The sequence below is a fragment of the Callospermophilus lateralis genome, chromosome 6 (genome assembly GCF_048772815.1).
Source record: "Callospermophilus lateralis isolate mCalLat2 chromosome 6, mCalLat2.hap1, whole genome shotgun sequence".
NCBI classification, from domain to species: Eukaryota; Metazoa; Chordata; class Mammalia; order Rodentia; family Sciuridae; genus Callospermophilus; species Callospermophilus lateralis.
This window is the reverse complement of record NC_135310.1, coordinates 142,654,470-142,680,270: the sequence shown is the minus strand read 5'-3', so window position 1 is coordinate 142,680,270 and position 25,801 is coordinate 142,654,470. Positions and strand designations below refer to the sequence as shown.

The 25,801-nt window shown below is 38.2% G+C and overlaps 1 protein-coding gene across 1 annotated transcript in view; it reads left to right on the top strand.

The window, feature by feature from the left end:
* The window catches only part of Lyrm4 (LYR motif containing 4), a 143,297-nt gene that overhangs the window by 14,788 nt on the left and 102,708 nt on the right, over positions 1-25,801 (top strand). Inside the window, exon 2 of the mRNA XM_076859151.1 lies at positions 21,105-21,225. Coding sequence (XP_076715266.1) covers positions 21,105-21,225 — 121 coding nt within the window. The remainder of the gene's footprint in view (positions 1-21,104; positions 21,226-25,801) is intronic.

Below are 25,801 nucleotides of genomic sequence, written 5' to 3'. Positions count from 1 at the left end.
TTTAAGACAGAGGGTAAAACAGATAATTAAAAACTGTCATTTTCACAGTTGATATTTTAATAGATATTGCTCCCAGCTGCTAGTCTGTTTTAGAATTCCTAAGTAAATGTTTGGTGTTGTTTATGTATACCCTAAGGCAATATTAGCACAAGTGTGCAGTATTATAAATTGAAAATAAATTAACTTGGGTACATGCCATATACCAAAATACTAGCAAAAGGGTGGGAGCAGTTTCAGTGAAAAATAATGTTTCTATAAGGTGATGGTAATGGGGAACCAAAAAAAAATGAAGAAAAAGGAAAGATAGGAAGGAAGATTTTATCTGCTAGAGGGAGAGAGTATGTGTCTGTGTGTGTGCATGTATGAACACACCTGTCTGTGATCAAAACTAGCAAATTGAAGACCGGGAGAGGGCAAGGTACCCTAAGAGGGAGTGCTCTGCAGCAGGACAGTACAGGGAGCTTTGTTAGAGTTAGGTTGCCTTCAGAATGGTAATCCGCCCAGGGCCTACTGTGTTTTGACTGTCACTGGGCCCTGTTTACTTTAATAGAAGGAAGCAGTGCTGGACCACAGGCCCCTCAGTGAGCATCATCCCTGCTGAGGCGATCGGCTTCCCTGCAGGCCTTCTGTCTGCTCACGCCTGTTCTGTCCCATATCTGGGTTCTGGTCCTTTTGGGGATAGTGAGGATGTTTCAAGAGGAGCTACACTCAAAGAACCTCATAGGATAGAAAAACAGGTTCTGAAAGAACCTGAAACCCTCTAGAAAAAAGAGCAGCGTAAGCTATTCTGTTTGGAAAGCTGATGGCACCAGCACACTGCTCGCAGTGGGAGTGGTCCACAAACTCCCTGCTGCCAGCACCTACTTCCTCCTCACCCACTGCAGTCTCCCTTAACACGTTCCTCCTGTTACTTTTTATTTTTCACCCATTTGGTCTGCTTGAGCCTTTGGCACAGTTTTCCTTACCTGGTGCACAGGACATCCCATCTCCTGGTCTCCCCACACACCAACACTCCTCCCCTGCCCATCGTCCTTGGATATTGCAGCCCAGTTGTATTCCATCCTGACCTTCCTCCTGCCCTCCCCAGAGGCTCTTCCTAATGAGGCCTTTGCTCCTATGTGCTCTGATGACTCCCCTCTCTGCTTATCCTTGTCCCCTATGCACAATCCCGTCTCTTCAGGGGCCTCCTGGACATATTCTGGTGTGCTACTAACACCTCTAGTTGAGCAGATCCAAACTCTGCCTCCGTACCCCTCCCAAACCCATTCCAGCCTTCCCTCTCTGCCCAGACTCAGTTGCCTAAATCAGAACTCGCCTTACTTTCTCCTGTGCTCAGTGTTTCTTTGTGTCCCACATATTCCTCATGCAGCGCCTTCTTTGTGTCCTCACAGTGCTTGCCTTCTTGACTGCTCAGCTTCCTACTTGTCTCTCTGTCCCCACTTCTTTGTTGTACCTTCCTACCCTGCCACCAGAAGATCTTTTTACATCCCAAACCTGATTGTATCACTCCCTGTACTCAAAGAGTTAACAGAAGCATATTCTTCCTTCAGAAGCTAAAATTTGACTAGGTGGAATTCAAATGCATAAATGTTGAAGGTACACAACTTAGGACTATGAATAACTATGGCCAAGACATTATATTCATGTGTGAAATGTGTTGAATACACCTGTAAACTTTAGGGTTTTTTGTTTGTTTGTTTGTTTGTTTTTGTTTTTGTGCCAGGGATTCAACCGAGGGGCGCTAAGTACTGAACCACATCCCAGCCCTTTTTTGCATTATATTTAGAGACAGAGTCTCACTGAGTTGCTAAGTGCCTGACTAATTTGCTGAGGCTGGCTTTGAACTTATGATCCTCCTGCCTCAGCCTCCCAAGTCACTGGTATTATAGGCATGCCCCACTGCACCCAGCCTTACTTTAGGTATTCTAATGGATTCGTTTTTCTGCTGCTGGGAATATTAAGGGTTGACCCTGGGTCAAAATTTGGATTTCTTTCCTATGATGAGGAAACTATAGCAAAACAAATAGGGCGGGGCTGGGGATGTGGCTCAGCGGTAGCGCGCCCGCCTGACATGCGTGCGGCCCGGGTTCGATCCTCAGCACCACATACAAACAAAGATGTTGTGCCCACCGATAACTAAAAAATAAATATTAAAATTCTCTCTCTCTACCTCTCTCTACCTCTCTCTCTCTTTAAAAAAAAAAACAAATAGGGCGATAAAATTAACATGCTATTGTTCTTCAAAGATCTATATTCACTTCCCTACTCTCACTGAATTAAATTACTTAAGTTGCTTGTTTTTAATAAGGAAAAAGGGCAAGTCCACTTGACTGAATAAAATATGGATTATTTACAAGGCCCTTGAACTTTCCCTTATTTAAATGTTATGAATTTATTAGTTGACTTATGTATCTTATATATGAGTTTGGGTAATAGATGATGTCTCTTTAAACAAAAATATTCTAATAAGAAAAATTTCTTTTTTAAAAAACAAATATAAAATTACCTTGCAAAACACATCTTGAATGACATTGGCTTCTCTTAACACTATCTTATTACTGTATTGTGGTAAAAGTAAATTTCCTTGAACTTGCTTAGGAGCCTTGGTGGTGTACCAACTTTTCAACTAACAAGTAAGAAATTTGGGAGTTGGCGGGTATAACTCAGTAGTAGAGCATTTACCTAGCATGCCTGAGGTCCTACGTTCGAATCCCAGCAATAAAAATAAAAAGCAGAAAAAGAATATAAATAAATGTTGAAGCCCATCTTTTCTCATATAAACTGAAATAAAGCCACATTTAACTTTATTCTCAATTTAATTTGTTTTCTCTTTAACCAATAAATCAGGCTTATATGTTGGTGTTTTAAGCAGGAAAATAAGACTAGAAAAACCCAAATAAGGCCTATGAGAGGTTTGTAAGCAAATTGGATGCTTAGAAGGCAGCCAGGATCACAGCTTCCATTGGGGCCCAGAGCTCTCCAGTAGCCTGTGCAGGACCATGATTGATTAGGTGAGTCAGAGCAGCCATGGTGATGTGGAAGCAAGCAAACACTTAGAAGAATTACAAATCTTTCTGGTTTAAAAAAAAAAAAAAAAAACTCTTAGTTCTTTCTTTAAAGGTCAACATCTTCAGCATAAAATATGCTCATACATTGCTTAACATCAGGGACACTTTCTGAGAAATGGGTCATTAGGCAATTTTGTCGTTGTGTGAACATCATAAAGTACACTTTGATAGATGCTTTGATTACTAGGCAGTGTGATCTTATGGGACTTTTGTTAGATGTATGGTCCATCTTGAACTGTTATTCAGCATGTGACTGTACAACTGTTTCAAAAGACAGTTTCTTCTGGCGTCTTGTAATGTTGGCTGGTGGCATGAAATGACAGTAGCAAGGGACCAAGATTCATGACCCTGGAGTACTTTGTAGTTAGTACTTAATAAATCGTATTTATTTCCTTTTTGAGTTTTGATTCATTTTAAACAACAGTGAATATGAAGTAAACTCCCAGACAAGATCTAGATTGAATGAAAAGCAGTCTTTTTCCTTATACTGGAAAATGTGCTGTGGACAGAGCCAAAGAGACCCCTAGGAAATTTAGATCCCTCCAGTTCTGTACCTGAGAGACTTTTGTTTTGGTGTTGGTGATAGTGGTGGTGGTGACCAGCCAACCTAAGGCTTCCTGCACACTAGGCAGGTGCTCTACCATTGTGCCCTCCCCATCCCCCACTTCAGAGACTTTTTTAAAAAGGATTTTTAGGGCAGCCTGTCTGTCTTTTTAAAAAATAACTTTCTGTTGAGACTTTCTAATAAATAATAAAATGAACCCCTATGTAACCAAATAGGTATACTTAATATATACCAAAAAAAAAAGAAACATTTTTGAGCTGAAAGCCATTATACATTAAGACCACTGTCTTTGTTAAAACCACAGTACTTGCATAATGAAGTGATTTCCCTCTGTGCTCAAGAAGAGAAATACTTGGCTGTATTTTGTTTTCTTCGAGTAGTAATGGTTGGGTTGACATATAGCCCTCTGTCAAATAGTGTTGGAAAAATGAAGGTTAGCATTTCAGATGGGGGTAACAGGTTTTTTTTTCCCCCCTTAATCCTAGACTGTGTGTGTATAAGTAATCTCAGAACTAATGAGAACGTTTATATTTTCACATTTTTTCATTGACAGTCAAAACAGAATATATATTTTCTGATGAAGCCTCTGTAATTAAGTAAAGCTTGGACAGAGTTAAAAGAACAGGCTTTGAAATGAAGACTAATACCTTCAGATTATTTTCCTATTCAGAGATTTTGAGAGTAACTTACATGTTATTATTGCCTTAATATTGCTGGAATAAAATTGCAAAGAGTTCATGAACTATACCTTACAGCTAGCATAACAATGTTAAAATAGAGTGAGGAAAATTGGAGATATATGTAAAATTTCCCAGAGTTGTCTAATATTAACAATTTGCAATTATATTTGCTAAATGAATAGTGCAGAAAAGATATAAACATGAAATTAGTAGATAAAATATAAGAATATTAAAAATCGTTAGGTGAAAAGATGGATGGCTTTTAGTTTACTCTATTGAAATATATGGATCTAGCTAAATGTAACTGAAATTTTATTCCTGAAATCTCGTGTTCACCATAAGATCACAGGTTTTTTTTGTTGTTTTGGTTTTGGTTTTTTTATTACTGGAGATTGAACCAGCAGCACTTAGCCACCGAGCCACATCCCCAGCCCATGTTTTTTCTTTTTTGAGACAGGGCAAGCTTTGGACTTGCAGTTCATCTTTCAAAAATATCAGCCTCTCCAGAAAGACCCAAACTCCCATGCTTGCTCTCTGTTCTCCGAGAGCCACCTCTGTATATACTGCCATTGGACCAAGTGATATATGTTCCCAGTACCAGGGCCTTGTTCATTGTTCATTTGACCTTTTAATATCTTTTGACAACTGGTGTCTGAGTGGCTCAGTGTGTGAGTGGACAGATGAGTGGGCCAGTAGCATGCCTTTAGGTGATGAACTCACTAGTGCTGTCTCCCAAAGGTTCATTGTTTTCTGTATATCTCAGGGATACTAGGTACAAAGAGAATTTTTTAAATACAATTCTCCTAAAGTGAATTCTTACTGTAGAAAACGCTACATTGAGTAAAGCAGCAGAGATTTTATTTCATTCTTTTATCGTAACGTCATGATTTAAAAAAATGCATAGTATAGACTACTTGAAGAAATATAACTTGCTATTAGAGTCATTTTGGATCTTCCTTCTTAAAAAGAGTGAAATGCTGGGTTCCAGTGGAGGAGTGAAGGGCCAAGCTGCAGGGAGAGGTTTGGCACAAGTAGGATAAAGGGACTTGGGCAAGAGCAAACCCCACCTCCTGGAGTCAGCATCTTCTTAAAGCAGGACCACCATGACCCAACTTTGAAATCTGTTTGGGAAAGGACATTTTGGGACAAAGGACAAGGAATAAATTGAGCTCTGCTGTCATCAATGAAGTATTACATCTTAGGCTAGAAGGTTCAGTGAGGAGATACAAGACAAAGTAGTTGAAGATGTGCCTGGTGCCCAGTAAACCTGTTGGATCAGAACCTGTTGTGGAGAGGTTTGAGGTTGGTTATGATGCTTTGTAAATAGCCTTGTGTGAATGTGCAGGACTTGCCTGTAGGAACTGTTGCTCCAGGCCCTTGGGCAAGCTCATCAGCTCTAGCCTCTGACCCTTAAAGGCACTGCCTGCATAGAAGTTTCATCCAGGTGGGCATTTCCCAAAATGGGTGTATGGCAGGTAGGGAGAGGCTCTGGGAGTGAGTCCAGGTGCCTTATTTTGTCTTCTGCTCCCAGACTTTTCACTGCTTTAATATGCAAATATTTTTGTGACTCTTTGTTCTGCCTCCCATATAACACACGCTGGGAAATGCTGATCCATGTGTCATATCTGATTTTCATCTGCTTTGACTAGTCCGAAGATCATACTTATGTGGCTATTCATGTTAAGAATGACAATTTAAATTTTTTGGCAGTTAAGAAGGAGTTCAGTTAAATTAGTCTGCCTTTATTAAAATGATTGCTGGACACCCGCTATAAATCTGCTGTTTGTTGATTCTGGACAGGGCTTATTGGTTCTCGGAATTACAGACAATATGGAGGCCAAATACCTTCCCTTTCTGAGCATTTGTGAATAATGAGAAGTTGGTCTTGGATTTAAGCCAGGAAATAAAAGTTTCATGCTACTCAGAATGAAACTATGTTGCAGATTTCTGGTCCCTTATGTTTTTAATGCTGAATCAAATAGAAGTGGGGAACAAGGAGTAAATCCATTCATACTTTACCACTTACAGTCTGGTACATAGTTATGGTCAACATGCAAAGATAGTAGTTGCTGGGTTCATGGACCTAAGAACTTAGAAGAATATCAAATTTAAATATATATATATATATATGGGGGGGTTATTTGCAATGAAGTGAATTCCTCCTCAGTACTTCTTTACAAACACACACACACACACACACACACACACACACACAAATTCAATGAGATATGTAAAGATTTTTATTTGCAATTAAATGAATTTCTTCCCTGTATTTCTATACACTATATCAAGTGTTCCTTTCAATGTAATGACACCCAGTTACCTATCTTGTCCAGACCTTGTGTTAAACAAGGTGTGCTCTTAAATGTCAAGAAAGTGGCACCATATTGCAAGAGAGTTTCCAAAGAACTGGGCTTACTGACTAAGCAGGAAGTTGGGCCTTGGGAGCTCTCTATAGTGACTTAGACTTAGAGAAGTTTGCAGGGTCTGTCTGTGGCCAGGTTCCCCCAAGCAGGATATACTCTGAAGGGAGAGCTGTCAGACTCCCACAGGTAAAGACTTTTGCTAATCTGTGGCAGAATGAGGAGAGTTAGGTCTGTTTTAATCAAAGTTTGAGACAGCATTTTTGACTTACCATGTACTTTTTAGTGTTTTGGCCTATAAATATCCAATGTTATTCATTATTATGTAGTTGGTATTACAATGAAGTGGTATAAGAAACAGTAATAGAATTTTTTTAATGCAAATAGTTCCTCAGTTTTCTCCAAGTCTTCAAGTCTTCATACCTACTAGATGGTTCACAGGAATGCTAAAAATAAATAAATTACATAATGCCTGAAATATTTTAGCCTACTTGCAAAAAAGACATAATTACAAGTTATTGTATTATAGCCAAGTAAGTAAACTAAAGGAAATATGGCACAGGTCAAAATAACCATCCTTTTGTTATAGTGCTTTGGCATGGTATTCCAGAGCTCCCACTGCTGTGGCATCCCAAGAGATGAAGAAGCCAACTGTATTTTTGAATTTGTGGAATTTTAGGCTGCACAGGACTTTAAAGATACCTCTTTATGAAAGGTGAAAGTAAAGCTCTTCAAAGGGAGAAAGGGCTACCAGATTTTTTCAGTAACTCCAGGAATAGAATATTAACATATTTGCATAAATCATATAGAGTTCAGCTCCCAATTAGGCAAAACAATCCTGAGGATTGAATCCAGGACCTTAGCCCCCAGGATTCAAGACTAAGGAAATACACTTTTCTATCCTTTAAAAATCAAGACAGTGGGCTAGGGCTGGGGCTCAATGGCAGAGCGCCCGCCTAGCCTGTGCGAGGCCCTGGGTTCGATCCTCATCACCACATATAAATAAGTAAATAAAATAAAAGTATTGTGTCCATCTATAACAAAAATATTTTTTAAAAAAATCAAGACAGATTAAGAAGCTCAACTAGATTTTGACTGTACTCCTCTGAACTCTCCATGAATCCCCAGGCCCTTTTTTGTTTACTCCCTGATTTCTAGCTTTCTTGCAAATGGATGAGATTACTATATACCTGAAATAGTTTTTATATAGTTCTTGATTTTTTTCCTGAATAGCCCAGCAAGTATTCTATTTCACACACTCTAGGAAGGGAAAGAGAGAGTTATTCTGCATTTTTTTCCCATGTGAATAATGTGGATAATCTATTAAGCACAAGGTAGATGGTTTACACACATCTTCCTTGCTCATTTATGGTTGCAAATGACTAATGACAAGAGAAAAGGATAAGAGAAAAGACATTTTATTAGATGTTTTTATAAGCACTGATAAGAAATGTTTCTTAACGAAGAAATTTTAAGTTCATTGATCTGGAAGAATTTCCATTGTTCATGCTGTATTTTCCTTATTAAGTGGAAAATATAGATTTCACTGAATAGCCTATTATAAGTAGGTATTCTCTATAAATTTCTAAATAATGTAAAGGTCATGTCATACATTGACTAGTTCACATTATAATTTTAAAATATAATTGAGAAAATCATATTCTGTAACCTAATGTTTAATCCCTATACCTAATGAAAGCTTGAGCCTGCTTTTCTGGTACTAGGTCAACCTCATGTCTGGTAGATGAGGGCAACAAAGAAACCAGAAAGTAGAGCCATTATATCACAGCACTTTTATTTTCTTTTAACATTTTAATTAATCCAACAGAAATTTATCAATTTATTTAATTAATTAAACAAGCTTAAAAACAAACTGTCAGAGTAGATCAAAGAACAAGACCCAATTTTATCATATCCACATGAAATCCACTTGTCACACAGCACCTTTCAAAGAAATATGCCCAGTTCCATGAGAAAAGGATATATAGATATAAGGAAAGTTAATAGGAAAATGTTATCTGGTTTTCCTCTCAAAAAGACAGTTTATAGGACTGCAGGAATGAAGCACATGTTCACCCTTTAATCAGGGAACTGTGGATCTTAGCTATAGCCACCACTTCTGGGATTTCACCTTTCAGGTATTAGGCTTTCTAAATAGCCTCCTCTAAAATCAAGAGGAGGAGCCAGGGCCTTCACCACCGCTTGATCTGTATGCGTTATTGCATACAAGCTAAGCACATTTTATTGGTGGCCTTTACATTGATCAATTGGTTTATATTTTGGAAAATGTTATTGGCAACAAAATGTCACTGGCTATAATGATAGATCCAAGTGATAATGAGAAATTTAATTTTGATGAATTATAGGTTAAAGATCTTAAATGTTTTTAAACACAACAAATGATTCCTAAACAGAAGTGCTTCTAAACTGTTCTCCTAGGGACAAAGAGGAGCATCTGTTACAGGATGGTGTACTTTTTTTCCACTATTTTATTAATTTTAAGAGTGTTATTTTAAATGATTCTCAAAGAAACTTACACAAAATCTGCAGTTTTATAAAGTTGGTTTTATGTTGTTTATGTATATTGTTTTGAATATACTTTTTCTTATTGACATATAATTTTCACATTTATTGTGTAACAGATATTTCATTAATTTGCAAAAATTCTTGGGGTGGGGGGTGTTGTTTGTTACTGTGGATGAAACCCAGGGCCCTTTACATGCTGAGCACATGATCTACCATTTATATATACCTCCAGTCCTAATTTACTATAATTTCTTTGAATTTTTTTTTTATCAGATTAGGGCTTGATTTCTACAAAGGGGACTGAGTTCAAAAATAGCCTGTACACAAGAATAGGGGTTTGAGAAGTTTGTGATTATGGAGGGAAAAATTTCATAGCACTGTTCCAAAATCCTAGAAAGAATTCTCTCCCTGTTTGCCCTTCCGTTGCACCCATCTATCAAACCTGCATCTGTAGATTTACTCACACATCTGTCTTTTCCTTAAGTATACCTAGGCAGCTGAACACAGCCATAAAAGCAATTGGTAAATTGGTTCTTCCATATTTGATGTTACGGACCTTAATTGGCCTATTCTCATTCTTGGCAATTTCTGGAATCCGTTCATGCTAGTTGTAAAATGAATGTTTTAAACTCTTCAAACTTGCAAATCTTTTTTCCTTGTAATTTCATTTCCTGATGTGTAAGCTAAGCCATCATCATAACATTAAAAAAAAAAGAACTCAGTTGTTTTAGTTAATTCCACTACTTTTCGTTTTTAATTTGTTCACCAAATATTTTAAATACTTGGTTCCCTATTTTCTCATGGGAACTGTACTGTTTGTTTTTGAGATTGTAAGGAAATACGCTTAATCTAGTAAATCTACCTAGTATTTTATGACTGAAAAAGATATTTAAGCCTTGAATTTTCATCTAAGTATGACTTTGACTACATTCCAAAGATTTTACATATTGTATTTGCCATTATTTTAAAAGCATTTCTTACTGTGCTTACTGCATTGTGAATTTTCTTCTAGACCCAATTACTCTGTGGTCACCAAGTACATGTTGATGTTGTTCTTATTGGAAGTCACTCATGACATCCTAAAGATTCTTTGGGGGGGGGGAGTGGGCAGGGAGGGGGAATGTGGCAATGCTGCAGATTGAACCCAGGGGCTCACACTAGGCAACTGCTTTCCCCGTGAGTTGCATCCTCAGCCCCATCCTGACAATCTTGTCCACTCCCTGCAGAGCTTGCCTCTGCTTTCCTGCTTTCACTCTCACCCTTTTCCCCTTTCCTTCCATAGGTCCTTCTCTGTGTGCGCTTCTCTCTTGCTCTTCTCTATGTGGTCTTAAATGCTGGTACGATTTATCCAGAGCTAGCTTCTCTTCCACATACTGCTTTCCTCAGAACAAACTTCTTTCCCCTCTGGGTCTCCTCCCACTTCCTTGTCAGTGATTTTCAGATGAATTGTCAACCTGAATCTTATCACCTGAGCTCCACAGCTACCTTTCTGGTAGCCTACCATACATGTCTACCTATAGTCCCATTGTTGCTCTGAAATAAACTATCTAAAAATAAACTTGTAGAGCCTCTTGCTTTTATCTACTAAATACTTAATTCATCTCCTGTTCCCTGTGGCACTTCTGTAGCTTGATGCGCTGTCAAATCTCCCCTGGTTCTGTCTTGATCTAATCATATACCCTTCCCCAGACTCTTGCACAAACTGAGCCCTCTTTAATAACTGATTTTTCTTTATTACTGTTTATTACTGATGATATGTCACTAGGAACTTGACAATCATTAAGAAATAATGGTTATTATAACAATTGGGAAAGGATAGACTTCAGTAACCATGAGTAATTTTTGTTAATATGCTTTCATATTTTCTTCTCATTTTTCCTTTGCCTACTATTTTCCATAATTGAGGTTATCCTGAATATAAAATTGTTTCCTTCACTTTAAGAAGTTAACATTGGAAGGTAAGGTGAAATTTGTACTCAACCCTTTTCACCAAAATAAATACCAGGAATATCAATGAATTAAACATGAACAGTTGAACCATAGATGTTCTCAATAATATGTGGGTAAGTGGGTTTTTTTAATTGCCCAGTAGTGGCTTTTGATGTATTAAAAAAAAAAAGATAACATTTTACTACATAAAAATACAACATTTATACATGACAAGCACACACAAAAAATTCATAAACAACAAAGTAGGAAGACTATTACAACTTCCTAGAGTCAAATAGCTAGCTTCCTAGAAACTTAGATAGGTCTTACAAACCAATCAGAAAAACCTGTCAGTCAACTAAAAAAAAAAAAAACTATATAAAGAAAAATGCAACTTATAAAAACTCGTAATGGTTTCATTCATAATAAGAAAATGTAATTATAAGTAAAATGAGATACCATTTTCATGTATTGATTGGCAAAAATGTAAAACTTTGATGTTGTGTTTTATTGGCAAATGTATTGTGGGAACAGGGACATTTATACATTGCTGGTAGAAGAATGAAGTGATTACAGAATTAGAAAGAAAATTGATAATTTTTTTATTTTTTAAAGCTATAGATATATTCTTTAACCTACTGACTGCATTTTTAAGAAATGATCCCACAAATACATATGAGTATGATTCTATGGTAAATAAGAATGTTGATTACAGCATAATTTGAAGAGCAAAATCTAAAACAACCTAAATATTAGTAAGGTACTAGCTAAATGAATTTTTCTTGGTGGGGGGAGCCACTGGGTATTGGACCCAGAAGCACTTTACCACTGAGCTATATCCCCAGCCCCCGAACTTGCCATCCTCCTGCCTCAACCTCCTAAGTGACTGGAATTATAGTGACTGCATCACTGTGCCAGGCCTAGCTAAATGAATTCTAATATACCTATGCAATGAAATACTGTACAACCATTTTTTAAAGTGTGTCGGTTCTATTTGATATCAAATGAGCAATAAGATTTTTTAATTTAAAAAGGGTGAACACTACCATTTGTGAAGAACAGGTACACATAGAAGTTTTAATATGAATCCAAAAATCTCTTGGAAGCTGCACACGAAATTTTTGATTGCTTTTAGTCAGAAGTGTTGTCTAAGAGACAAGAGTAAGAAGAGCAGGAGAGAGGCATTTTTCACCTTACACCTTTTTATACTTGGACTTTTGAACCTGTCACCAAACTTTTTTGGAAACACTGATCTTAAAATTGCAATAATGTCATAGTTTAGATAGCCATTTCTCCAGTGTTAAACATTTAGACAGCTTCTGTTTTTAATTCTTAGAAATAATTCTGAAATGAATATCACTCTGCATATAACATTGTAGACATTTCAGATTATTTTTGTAGGGTAGATCACTAAAAGTAGAGTTAGCAGATTAAAGGTTATGGACTTTATTACCAGGTAGTATTACCAGTTAGTTGCCCACAGGAAGTACCAGTTGTCCATGATACCTGTTGCTTTGCCTTTTCAAAAAATTCTGTTAACTATGTTAGAAATATCAGCAGTGCTGCAAGAAATCAGGCACAAGCTCGAAAGTTACTAAGCAAGGCAAACTTTACTTCTGCGGAAGGGTGTGCTATGGTACAAAGTTTGGCGAGCAAGTACACTTGGGAAAGCAGTCCACCTGTTTTTATCCCTAATGCAGAACTGCCCCTTGTTCTGATAGGAGGAATCTCAGAGTTACAATCTGTGTGATTGGCTAATTTTAAAATTGGGAGGGGAAAGGAAGGGCTAGAATTAAAATAGCTAGTATTGGATAGAAGTTGGAAAGTTCAAAATGGCTTCATTTGGATCTTCATTTGGATCTTCATTTGGCTTCATTTGGATCTTTATATTTAAGACTAAATACCATATTCTGAAAATGGACCATTGGACTTTCTTGTTTCTCACAACTGCATGTACAGAATATGCTACCTTGTTTAAATTTGCATTTTCTTTGATGATGACTGATACTAAATATTCATATCTGTATCTGTCTTTCTAAACTTACTCATTTTTGGTACTCTTATGAATTATTGTTTCATGCATCTTGCTCATTCATTTACCGTGGCCTTAATGTCTCTCTACTTGATTTATATGTAGTATTTATATGCTAAGGATATTAATCTTTTTGTCATACGTGTTCTGAGTTAGGACTTTAAGAATGAGTAGGAGTTAGCCAAGAAATCCAGCTGGAGAAGGATGCTGCACATATGGAGAAACAGCAGACCTAAAAGAGGGAATCAAGGAAATTGCAAGCCTTCCTGTGTGGCTGCTCCATGTCAGAACACATGCTAGATGCAGCAGAAGAGATGAACAAGGGTCCTATCCTCTATCCCTGCTAATCATTCAACCCTTATCTTAAGACAATGGAAAGCCACTGAGGAGTTTTAAGCAGGGAAGTACATAATAGGTTTAAGACTGCCCCAAAACTCAGTGGCTTTGTTTTTCCCCCACCCCCAGCGGGTTTTCTCTCAATAATTTTCCCTCCTTACACCACCAACTTCTTCCTCATTATCTTCCATTTTAAAACAATTAAACTCAATTATCTCACTCTTAGTGCTTATATCAATAGCTCTTTCCCTACTAAGGCTCTCAGCCACTTATATTTCTTAACTTGAACTATTTGTAGGAATACTTGAAACATTGTTGAGAGATGAGTGACCTTTTTAAGCTTTGCTGGTGCCAGACACAATTTTTTTAATGCCTTTTCAAATGAATAACAGCTTGGCTTAGACCAAGTACTTATCAGAGATTGAAAAGAGTTTATCAACCTCTGGGAGAAGAAGAGCTCCAGATTGAAAAGTTACAGTCTCTGGAGTCAGCTGAGTTCAGAACCCAACTCTACCACATTTTAGACATGTGATCTTGGCCTAAATTGTTTTAGCCTGAGCCATAGGTGTGAGGATTAAATGAGATAATACATTTAATGTATTTAGCACAGTATTATATGTATATAATCTGTACCATAAATTATTGATGTTGTTTTGTTATCCTTTTGGACTCTCCAAACAGCACTTCAAATGACTGTGAAAAGTAGTCCTTTACTTTGGTGAGAGTTTTGGAAGATACAAATCTTAAAATATCTGTTTTCCATTCTGTATTACCTTTTTAAAGTTCTTTCTTTGTCCTTCTTTAAACTCTTTTCTCTGACCTTGGAGTTCAGGGTTTTACAAATATCTTGGCATTGTCCTCTGGTTGTTAAATCTCAATGAGTCTTCTCAATTTTTTATAATCACTTCTGGGACATTTTCTTTCATTATAACTTTAATTACCTATGCCATTCAGTTTGTTCACACTTATTATTCATAGGCTTTATACCTTTGCCTTATTCTGAAGGTTAATTTTTTTCTTGCCCATTATTGCCAGCTTGTTTCATTTTTCTGTTTTAATGTGAATTTTGAGTTTCTCTTCTACTTTCTATAATTTAGTGCTAATTTTTTCTTCTTTCAGCTATGTACATATTCTCTAGCATTGCAATCTTTGTTTTGTGTTTTATTTCAGTTGCTTTTCCTAAACGTTTCTGTATTATTTACTTTTTTTACCTTTTTAAAAGTCAACTTCATTAGGAATAATTTGTATACAATAAAAATGTGTCCATTTTAAGTACGCAGTTCAATGTTTTGACATATAGGCCTATGGAAACACTACCCCAATCAAGAGGAGGACTGCTTCATTGCCCCAAGTCTCCTTGATCTTTGTGTTTACTTTGAATGGCTTCTGGGCTTATTTCACCTCCTTATATTAGATCTCATCCCCACAGGACCCTGAGGCCATTGCCCTTGTTATTCTCCACTGTGTCTCTAGCTCCTGGCACAGTGCTGACACAATAGACATAAAGTATGTGTTTACTGAATGAATCCTAATGGTGGATTCTATGATCATGGTCTCTCAGAGCTTATTTCAATCTATAGGCTGCATTCCCCCCCCCCTTTTTTTTAATTCTGTTTCTTTTGGCAGTTTGTTGTTTTATTCTTCCACATTGATTATTGGTATTTTTTTCCTCAGAGGAATTTTTGTTATTGCCCATGATGATTTGAAGGTCATTTATTCAGTAAATATTTATTGAGTCCTTTCTCTGTGCCAGGCACTTACATATAATGATAAACAAGAAAGTTTAAAGACTGCAAGTGGCCTTGCATTCTGGTGGGCCCTCACACTTATAAAGAAGGAAGCTTTATGTTCTGTCCTCTCTGTTATCTACCCAGAATGCTTATTACCTTCATGTGGTCCTTGAACCTTCTCTCTATAGGTGCTGTGAGCCATCTTATTGTACGGCACATACATACATAATCCCAAAGCTGTTGCATCAGTCTGTGAGAGAGAGCCTGAGCAAGTTCAAAGCCGAGGGGTTAGAGAAAGTGGACGATAATTCGGAAGGGATGTGGATGATTGAATAAGTAAGATCTTATGCCTGACTGAATTTTAGGGAGTTATAGGAAAGGAAGGAACTTAGAACAAATCTCAAGTGTCTGACTTGGGCAGTTGGCTGCATGTTAATGCTCCTACCTTTGGAAGGAGATACTGGCCTTCAGGGACAAAAAGAAGGAAGGTGGTAACTTCAGCTTTGAATGTGTTCACTGGAAAACTGTATTTTTATTGAAAGTCCAAAAGGCAAATTGGATGATAATGCATTTATACCTCAGAAGGAAGGTCTGGGCTAGTAGAGTATTGAAAGCTAGTGTCATATATAAGGTAGTTGATATCTTGAACATAGACATAATTATTGGCAGAGATTTGAATAAAAAGAAGTCCACATGTAGGCCCTAAAGAACACAGTGTGTAAGGAGCAGTGTATGCCCAAACACAGTCTAAGAGGGAGTAGCTAGTGGATCCAGAGACCAAGAGGAGAAACAATGGTGATCCCCTGTCCAGCAAATATAGATACCTCAGAAGATTGTGAATGATGAGGCTGAGTATATCCCAGAGGTAGATTAATGCACAAGGCGTTCCATCCGCAGCACTAAAACAAATGCAAATCATTTAAGTCATTGTAAAAAATGTTGAGGTTTAAAGCTCTTCTTTTTATTAAAAATGCTAATTTGAGGGGTTACTTTTAGTTGGTGGTCTTTGTATGCAATGAGTGTCCATAAGCCTTGATGCATCTTTGAGACTTGGCCTCCGGAAGTAAACAGATCAGATTCATAGAAGCATGGGATAAGATGTAGTCAGATGGTATGAAGCATAATCCAAGAAAACATACCAGCCCTCCCTTTTCTGCCCAGGGAGCATGCTAGAATTAAGCAGTTTCCTTCTAGTGACTGCAAAGAAGCACAAGTCCTTCCAAACAGCAGACAGTAAATAACATTGTGCCCCGAGGAGGACAGAATTAAAGGTTGAGCTGTTTGGTTACTGGAATATTTGACTTTCACTTGGGGCTGCAGAGGAGCACGAAGAGGGACCATGTGTTTATGTGTTGGGTAAGCAGAGGAGCCACCAGCTTTTGGGATGCTGATGAAGAATGACAGAAACAAGAAGCATTGCATTAGCTAGGCATATCACACTTTGGATGCTAAAGCAGATGTGAGTGTCAAGTGCTAGAGGCTGTGATTATGGCCTGCATTTGATCCCCAGTAATTCTGGGAGGGGAAAGTGAAGCAAGACCTCAAGTGCAAAGAACTGGTTACTGCCTGCTGTGTTGCCTTGCCCACTAGGAAATTGGAGTGAGTGGAAGAATCTCAGAAAGGAGTTTTGTTCTTGCAATGGTAAAAGGACAGCCAGTTAGGAAAACCTGTGGACATTTCAGATTTGCTGACCAAGTGAGGGGTTAAGGCTGGGGTGGAAAAGTAAAGCCCAGTGGGAATCTCCAGCTCAAAGCACCAAGAGGGCAGGTGGTAGCAGTGTTGGGGTAGGCAGCTCCGCCCTTCTGCTCCTGTGGAAATATCTGCTTCCTTCTGTTTGGTTCCTTTGCCCTTTCTCTGTTCGTTTTTCGTGTCTTTGTTCTGTTCTGTTCTGTTTTTGTTTTTGCAATGCTAGTGATTTCAGTCAGGACAGACTAAAATGAACTATGAATGACCTTTGACACATGGGTGGACTATGCCACATGCATGTATTTAATATATTTCATGACTTATTTCAAACAGCGTCTAACTTGTATCAGGATCATCCACTGTAGGGCATTACATAGCAGCTAACCCTTTTCATTAGAGCATCTGCACATTTTTCTTTTAAATGTTCTTGCTCAGTGATACAGTCAAGAGGCTTATAGCCAGAATGCATTTGAGGATAAATGGTTTATCTTAATAGCTGGCTAAAAAAAGGGGGGGGGGGCAAATAATATAAACCAGGGCAGGATCGGAAATGAACTAGCTGGTGGCTAGCCCTCTCCCACAAAATGTGAGGGTTTACCCAGATTCACTTTTACAAAATTATTATCATTTGAAATATAATTGAAACTGAGAAATTAACTGTGCAGTATTGGCTATTTGGTTCTGAGCCAGTGTCTTAGGGCAAAGAATAATATCCTGTGTCTTAAATGATGCAGGAGGAAGCAGAGCAAAAAAGAGAGGAGGGACCTTTGCCTCATTTGTTTCAAAGGTATATCCAGAGTTTGAACCACTTGAGTGCTTTAGAAATGTTTAATTCCAGGATCTAAAGCTGCATTTCTATAGGTAACGACTTTGGAGAATTGAGGAAACAAATAAGAACATTCAGCAGGATATTCTGAACTGTGGAAATCAGTAACAGGGAGAGCAGTGTCTAAAATTGGGGTCCCTGATGACTTTATAGCTGTGCATACTTTGCCTGGGAAAGTGTCTGTGCAGAGGTGCAGGATGCCTAGCTGCTGTGATAATGCCCTCCACGAGGAGGCTCTCTGCTAGAGTCATACCAGCTTCAACCTTTGATCTCAGGCACACAGCTCCTGAGAATAAAGGAACTCTTTTGCTAGACAACCACAGTGTTTCACCAGCTCTGCAACTCCTGAACCTGCCTGCTCCTTTAAACAGTGGACTTTCTTGAGAGCTACACAAAGCTTCTAACATTGCACATTGCTACTGCAATGTGTAACTGAGGAATAAGCTACATAATGTTCATGAATACAAAGATTAATACTTACATAGTCTTTAATCCTGATTAAAGACATGTATATAATAAAGATTGCTGGTGAAAGTCTTCAGACTTGCTTCTCCAACAGAGAGCAGCGCTCCACCCAATCCCAGCTGTTTATCTTCAAGATCTCTGTACATAAGACTTTATTCTTTCAATCTCCCATCACCCCCTCATCAGAACCTGCTTGTTCAGCCGTGCTGGTCACAGCACTAAATTCTCAACCCTGACATTAATTGATATTAATTGTGAGAGTCTTAAGCTATTTTCCGATTTTCTTTGCCTTTAAAGAGCTTGTTTTTCTATTCCTTGGGATGCTTCTTTTCTTTTTACCTATTCTGAACTAATCACTAGCTTCTTGAAAAATGAGTGTAGTGATGACTACCATTACCCATATTTTACCAAAAACCCATGCAGCATCCAGAATAAATAATTAAAACAGGAAAAGGGGGCTGGGGTGTGTACTTGGTATGTAGGAGGCCCTGGGTTCCCTAAGGAGGAAAAAAAGGATGACTCCCAGAGGTGAACTTATGTTATAAAAACAATGTTCCATGTGAATCACAATGTTAGTATTAAATTATTTTGTCCCTTTTTCCACTTCCATCATCATAAAAAAGAAATTTCTTTTGAAGAGTGTCGGATTAGGAAGAAGAGATACTATGTTAAATTACGCTATGCAAGAAAGGGCTTCAGAAATTGGCCGTTAACCTCCTTATTAGACCAAACTAGAATCTTGTTAGATTAGAAGCTCCACATGATAGGACTCTCTTATTTAATAATATTCTACTAGTAAGGTTTTCCATTGTTGTTTAGCAGCCGGTATTATGTGGATTCCCTTTCCAATCATAGTAGCCCCTGAAATCAATACTGAACATTTAGGAGCTTCTTTACGAATTCTCTAGCTGGTTATCAAGGGGTTAAGATCAGAGTTTCAATGGTATCTTCCATTTTGAAAGTGCAAGTTCCTAAACTGCCTTTCTTCTTCGTGGTTCCTAATGTTACAAGGTTTAGCTTTACTCTCACTTTTAAATGGGTTTAAAAAAAAAAACAAAAACCTGCCATTTGCGTCTTGGTTTTTTGTTTGTTTGTTTTTGGTACTGGGGATTGAATCCAAGGACACTGTACCACTGAGCCACAGCCCTAGTCCTTTTTATTATTATTTTTATTTATTTTTAATTTATTTTTATGTGTTGCTGAGGATGGAACCCAGTGCTTCTAATGTTGTTGGCAAGCGCTCTACCACTGAGCCATAGCCCCAGCCCTTTATTTTTTATTTTGAGACAAGTTCTCAGCAAGTGTTTAGGGACTAGCTAAGTTGCGGAAGCTGGCTTTGAACTTGTGATCCTGCCTCAGTCTCCCACCTGCTGGGATTACAAGTCCATGCCATGTGCACAACTCTTTTACATTGTTAGTATAAAATTTATTTTTTAGAAAAATGTGTCTAGGCCTGGGGTTGTAACTCAGCAGTAGAGCGCTCATCTCATATATGTGAGGCACTGGGTTCAATCCTCATGTAAAAATATATAAATAAAAATAAAAGGTATTGTGCGCATCTACATCCAAAAATATTATAGAGATATTAAAAAAGAAAAAGAAAAATGTGTCTAAACAAACTTTGTATTCTCTAAAATAAGATTTCCCAGTATATATGCATCTCCTAGACCTCACCTTCAATCCCCCAGAGACTTTGAAATTTACTTTTTCACCTTTCTTTGCATCTATTTACATTCTTTTATTGCTGAATATTACCAATGGTAACACACGTATTCTTTTCCTGGTTCATAAAGCTAAAAATCAAGAGTGATTTGAGATGGAAACAATGTCTGGTGTGTACAACTCAGGGTACTTTTCCTTAGTCTCTTGTCTTCCAATTCAAAGTAGATGGGGAGTGCATCGGGGTTAAGGCTGTGGTTCTCTGAGAGTCTGATTAAGACTGTTGATTCTTCTCTGGCTAACTATCAAGAGCACTCTTACTTTCTAAACACACACTCTGGTGTACCCCTAAAGATACGAGACAAAGGTGAGGCCATGCATGAGGAGAGGGAAATACTAATTGCATTAAGGTATAACTAGAATAGTAATCAGAATGGCTTTCATTTATTGAGTCTTTCTAGGTTCCAGGCTTTTTGCCAAAATCCAGTCTCACATAATAATTCTTAATCCTCCTAGCTGTACTGAGCAGTATTATGTGTCTCTGGCAGATGAGGAAACATGGCCTTATGTTAAGAAGCTTTCCCAAGCTGATGTGAATAGCAGGAGGTGGAGCAAACATACAAACTCAAGTCTGTCTAGGTTTATCTGGCTAGGAGTGGGAGATATGTTTGTGCAGATAGAGGACCTCTCGTGAAGAAAAGCCTTTTTGGCATAATCCTTCACTTTCAGCTGGAGTAGGATCCTGATATGGATTGCAGCCTTACATTTTAGGTTACAAAAAGAAAAGTAGAGGCCAAAAAAGGGATCAGGGATTGGGAAAGCTGATCACTAGCTCAGCATACTCAGCATACAAACACACACAGTGCATCGTTTAACCTCTGAATTCTTGGTTTGTCTCTGTACAATAGAGGTTCAATTATCCGTGTTAATGGAGGGAAGCCAATAGTGAATAACTCTAAAGAGCCAGTAATCTAAAGAGCATTTATGTAGCAGTTTGCCATTTGTATGTGACTTCTTTAGGGTAGATTTATTTTCCTAAATTCATTTGCTTAGTCATCCCGAATAGTAATACATTGACCTGTCCCATGAGCAAAAATCAAAGTGAATTATCTATAGGGGAATATTGGACACTTAATTCTAGAGGAAAGCTTTTAAATTTAAACATCCTCAGACACCAGACATACTGACAACTTTTCTTCTTCTTTTTTTTTTTTTTTTTCTCTTTCTCAATTTATTTAGAATGTATGCTGTCAGGAGGATAAGAGATGCCTTCAGAGAAAATAAAAATGTAAAGGATCCTGTAGAAATTCAAAACCTAGTGAATAAAGCCAAAAGAGACCTTGAAATAATTCGTCGACAGGTAAGATGGTTCAGTATACTGTTTTCATTAAAAGCCTTCAGCTCTGACATTTCCCCCTTGATTGGACATCACCACTTTTAGGTTTATGATTTATACTTCAGGATCATGAAACTCTGTCCTTTTTTTTTTTTTCCTGTCCTCTTTTTTTGTAATACAAGCATAGAAAAATGAGCTATCATATTATCAAATTCAAGGACAAAATAAAAGCATTAGCTTTTCAAAATTTTCAGGGACTGCATCTTCTGGAAAACTAAACTCTCATTAACTAAACGTTGGAAGTGTGATGAATTTCAATATAATAACTTTTTTAAAATTAAAAGTCTTTGTAAGATATATTATAGATATATATGTGAACTTATGTCAGGGTATAAACATCTCCTTTTCTAGTATTTATCATTATAATTCATGATGGATAGAATGGATGATGAACCTGAATTACGTTGCCAGATGGAAGGTGCATCTGCAGGTGCACAAGGTATGGAGTACAGCTGGTGGGGGTACAGACCCCATAAAAGACCCTGGAAGGTGTTTTTGTTTTCATTTTGTACAAGATCCAGGGATCAACTTGTAGGGATTGCTTTTTTAGAAAAGTTAATGAGGTGGGTGGAGCACTTATGGTAGCCTGTCTTCTCAAGAACTATTAGAGTGTCAAAGGTTAAAGTAGCCTTCTATTGATTGGTTTTCTCAACCTGTAATAAAATTGCCCTTTTCACTGTTTTTCTTTAATTTAGCAATAGTCACACCATAAATCTCTTCGTTTTCACCCCTACTTCTCTCTTACTTGTGGTAAATGTGTTTATACAGTGTACGGGGGAACACATTACCATTTTCTTAAGTTCTGCTAGTGTTTTAGAAAGTGTTTGGCTGACGTTTCATCAGACTCTTCCCTTTCCTTGACCCTTCTTCAAGCATAACTCAAAATAGAATTCAAATAAGCAAGAGTTAAAAACTATAGTTTTCATTTTATGACAAGATTAAGTCTGGTTCTGTTGGCTTCATAATGGAACAATCCCTTCTGGAATAACATTTCAGATTCTCGTAGTCCTCCTTGATGTCTGCAGTTATCTAGCATTGGAATAACTTTGCCACATTCAAACAAGTATGGGAAATGATCATTAACTGAAGACATGAAAAGATAATAGGGTAGTTAGAAAAAGACTGATCTGCACATTTATGTGTACTTTAAGAATGGCAGATAAGTGAGTCGCCAATTAGAAAATTCTAGAACGATGGTATTTTCCAGTCACCAGCAGTTCAATTTCATGGGATCCTTTAGCAGTAAAATTTAGGAAAACAAGCAGCCTGAGTCTCTATTTTACATAAACTCAGAAAGATTCAGTTCTTTGGCACTTTCTCTGTGTAGAAATTGGCAAGCATTTCCAAAACAGACTGGTTTTATCTTTAGTCTAAAATTACTTAGAATATAAACTGCTTAGAAAAGGGGGCCTGTAAATAATCTGTGCCACCATTTCTTGTGTTATGTCTAATTGTCTGTGTCATTTTTTGGTTTGAAAAGCTTTCTTTTTCTTTCAAAACAAACAAACAAACAAAAAAGAGTTATAGCCCAGTGGTAGCATTTGCCCCAGCGTGCAGGAAACCCTGGTTCTATCCCCAGCACTGCAGGGGTTGGGGGTGGGGGGGAGGTGGAGATTGTGGCCATCATCCAACATCCCCAGTGAATCCACACTGAAAACAGATGGAAACATTGTTGCAGCAGCTAGAGAGTGAGTAGAGTGAGGGTGCCCTCCCCAGGACAGTGGGGCGACTGCACCTTCCTGATAGAGGAATGTACACTGCCTAACTTGCAGGCCCAGAGTTTCCAGAGTGACCTTCTAGGAGCGAGGTACCACTTTCTCATAGAAGCCCTCATTCTATGGGAGAACTAGTTAGGCAGTTAGACTTCAGCTGGTGGGTAGTTTTCTACTCACTTCCCATTCACGTCAAGTCTTGTAACTGCAAATTTTACCACAGTTAGTGTGTGAGATATGGTAGATTTCCTGAGACACCTCACTGTGAGCTGGACCAAAGGCAAAGATATGTTGTTTAACGTCCTTGCTGCTGACTTCTGTAGTTATCTTCTAACTTGCTTCACTGTTTCCCCTGCTGTGTTCTGTTAATAAATAGCGAGAATGATGTTTTAAAAAAAAAATAATAGAATCCAATCAATTCATTCTCCTGCTCAGCCCCTTTAGGGGCTTCATAGCACCTTGACAAGAAAAACTGAACTCTTTGTGAAATCTTCTGAGGCCCTGCATTACTCTGGTCTCTCTCCCTCCCTCACACAGTGTCCATTAACTTCTTGTTGGCCCTGGTGCACAACCAGCTCATCCCTTCTCAACCTTCTTCAGAGATTCTTCACCTGAAGGAGACGCTCCCAAGACTCTTGCCTGGCTCTCCCTGACCACGCTATCTTAATTAAACAGCTGCCCTCTTGTGCCCTACATCACTTTTCCTAACAACACTTATCTGTACCTAAAACACTACTGCTCATCGCCTTATCCATTTTCTCCCTTTCCCAGTAGCAGGTGTAAGGAAGGGATCTAAGGGTCTGGTGAGCAAAAACATGTGCTGTGAGGCTTGTGTTCCAATCCTGACTCAGCTATTTGACCTTGAGCAAAATATTTGATTTCTTAGTGCCTAATAAAAAATATAAATAAGGATAGGGAATTGTGGTAAGGATCAAATAGGTTAATGTATGAAAAGCCCTAAAATGATATTGGTGGCACCTAGTACACTTTGCAAGTATTTGCTATGATTAATCTATAATCTCTAGAACTGCAGAGTGCTGGATGCTCAAGGGAGTACAGGCAGGGTTGTCCTGAGGTCATATACTTCAGTCAGAGGGACTGTGCCACCAAAGTCCTGGTGTCTTTTTGGTCACTTAGTCCCTCCTGGAGGAATCAACTGACAGGGAAACAGAAATCTCTTGAGGATCCTGACCTATCACCTTCAGGAGCTATGAGTTCTTCCTATCAAGCCCCTCCTCTGCTGGAGCATTTGGACCAATCCCAGCTTTACATTTCTGTAAACAGGAAACCAGCAGCCACTATCCAGCTACCATACCATACTCCTACATCATCAAAGCTGTAGTCGGAAATCCTCCATCTTCTGTACCGAAACCGCCCTCTTTGCTTTCTCCTTGTGCTTTAAAGTACAGCTTCTTCAGTCCCTTGAGACATCTCTGGTGTGTGAAACCACCATAACCTGGCACAGTGGTATAGTTTTTGTTTTGTTTTGGGTTTGTTTTGTTTTTGTTTTTTGTGGTACTGGAACTTGAACCCAGGGGCTCTATACACTGAGCTACATCCACATTTCTTTTGAATCAGAGTCTCTGTACATTGCACAGGCTGTCCTTGAATTTGCAATTCCCTTGCCTCAGCCTCCCAAGTAATGGGATTATAGATATGTACCACCATGCCTGGTAATTTTTGCTGTTTTTAAAGAAGTCTCTGAACAAAAACATTCTTCTGGTTTTCTGGGTAGAGAAGCTCAGGTTCAGGAAAAATGAATGCCACAAGAGCTCAAATCTTCTAATTCCTTGGAGCAGATTCAGAAGTTCAAGGTCACAAGTTCCTAAGTTAGTAAAAGTTGAAGGATAAAGTTATTCTTAAGCCATCCTCCCATTTTTTTTTTCCCCAAGATATTTAAGAACCTCATCAATGGAGCTTAATCTCTCCTCAAAGGTCATTCATGCTTCCTTCATATCCCCAGTGTGCAAGATGGTAAGTCTGCATCGGCTGCCCTGAGGAGTTCTAGATAGCATCAGTATTTCTTGTGAGCCTTTGCACAGCTCCTAAAAATTACTCTCATTTCATGATATGGCTAGCAGGTTTTCTTTCCTAGTGAGCAAGTCGGCCTTCTTTTGCTTTTCTCCATACTTAGGACCAAACATGTACTTGTTCTTTCCTTGATGTTCTTGGACATTACAGTCTGATATGTCAGTAGCAAATCTCTTCCAGTTACATGCACCATATCCCAGTAGACCAGTGGAGACATTCTTCTACCTTTCCATAAGCTGCTACAATTTCCACAAAAAAAAAAAAAAAAATGGTTCTGGAAAAACAGGCTGACCCCGTCAGCATTTATGGGTTTTCCCCTCTGCTGAAAGCTAATTCTGGACTAGCCCCTGCTAAACCTAGATTCCTTATCTGTTCTCCAGCTGTGAGCAGAAAGGTTGGGAACCCTTTTGTATATGGGCCAAATGAGGACAGACAGTAACTTGGCTGTGTGTGGTTGGGCAAATAGATCTTGAGCAGTCTAGGCAGTCTAGTTGGTGTCTCCCTGAGATGGGAAGCAAGGCTTTGTAGGTCTTCCACATCAGACAGAGAAGCAAGGAAGCCAACCAGATCTTGTCTTTATCCTTTGTTCAGCTTCGTTGTCTAAGAGTATTCCTTCTGTTTACAGGCATTAGTTAGAATTGCTGTGAGTTGAGTTAATCACCCCAATTCATTACAACCCTGCAGTTTGCCACTTTTCTTTGAGTTTTTTGCTTGTTTGTTTTGTTTTTGTTTTTAACACTTCTTGGTTTTTTAACCACCATAGTGTACCTTGTTTTGTATCAATACTTCCCTTGTGC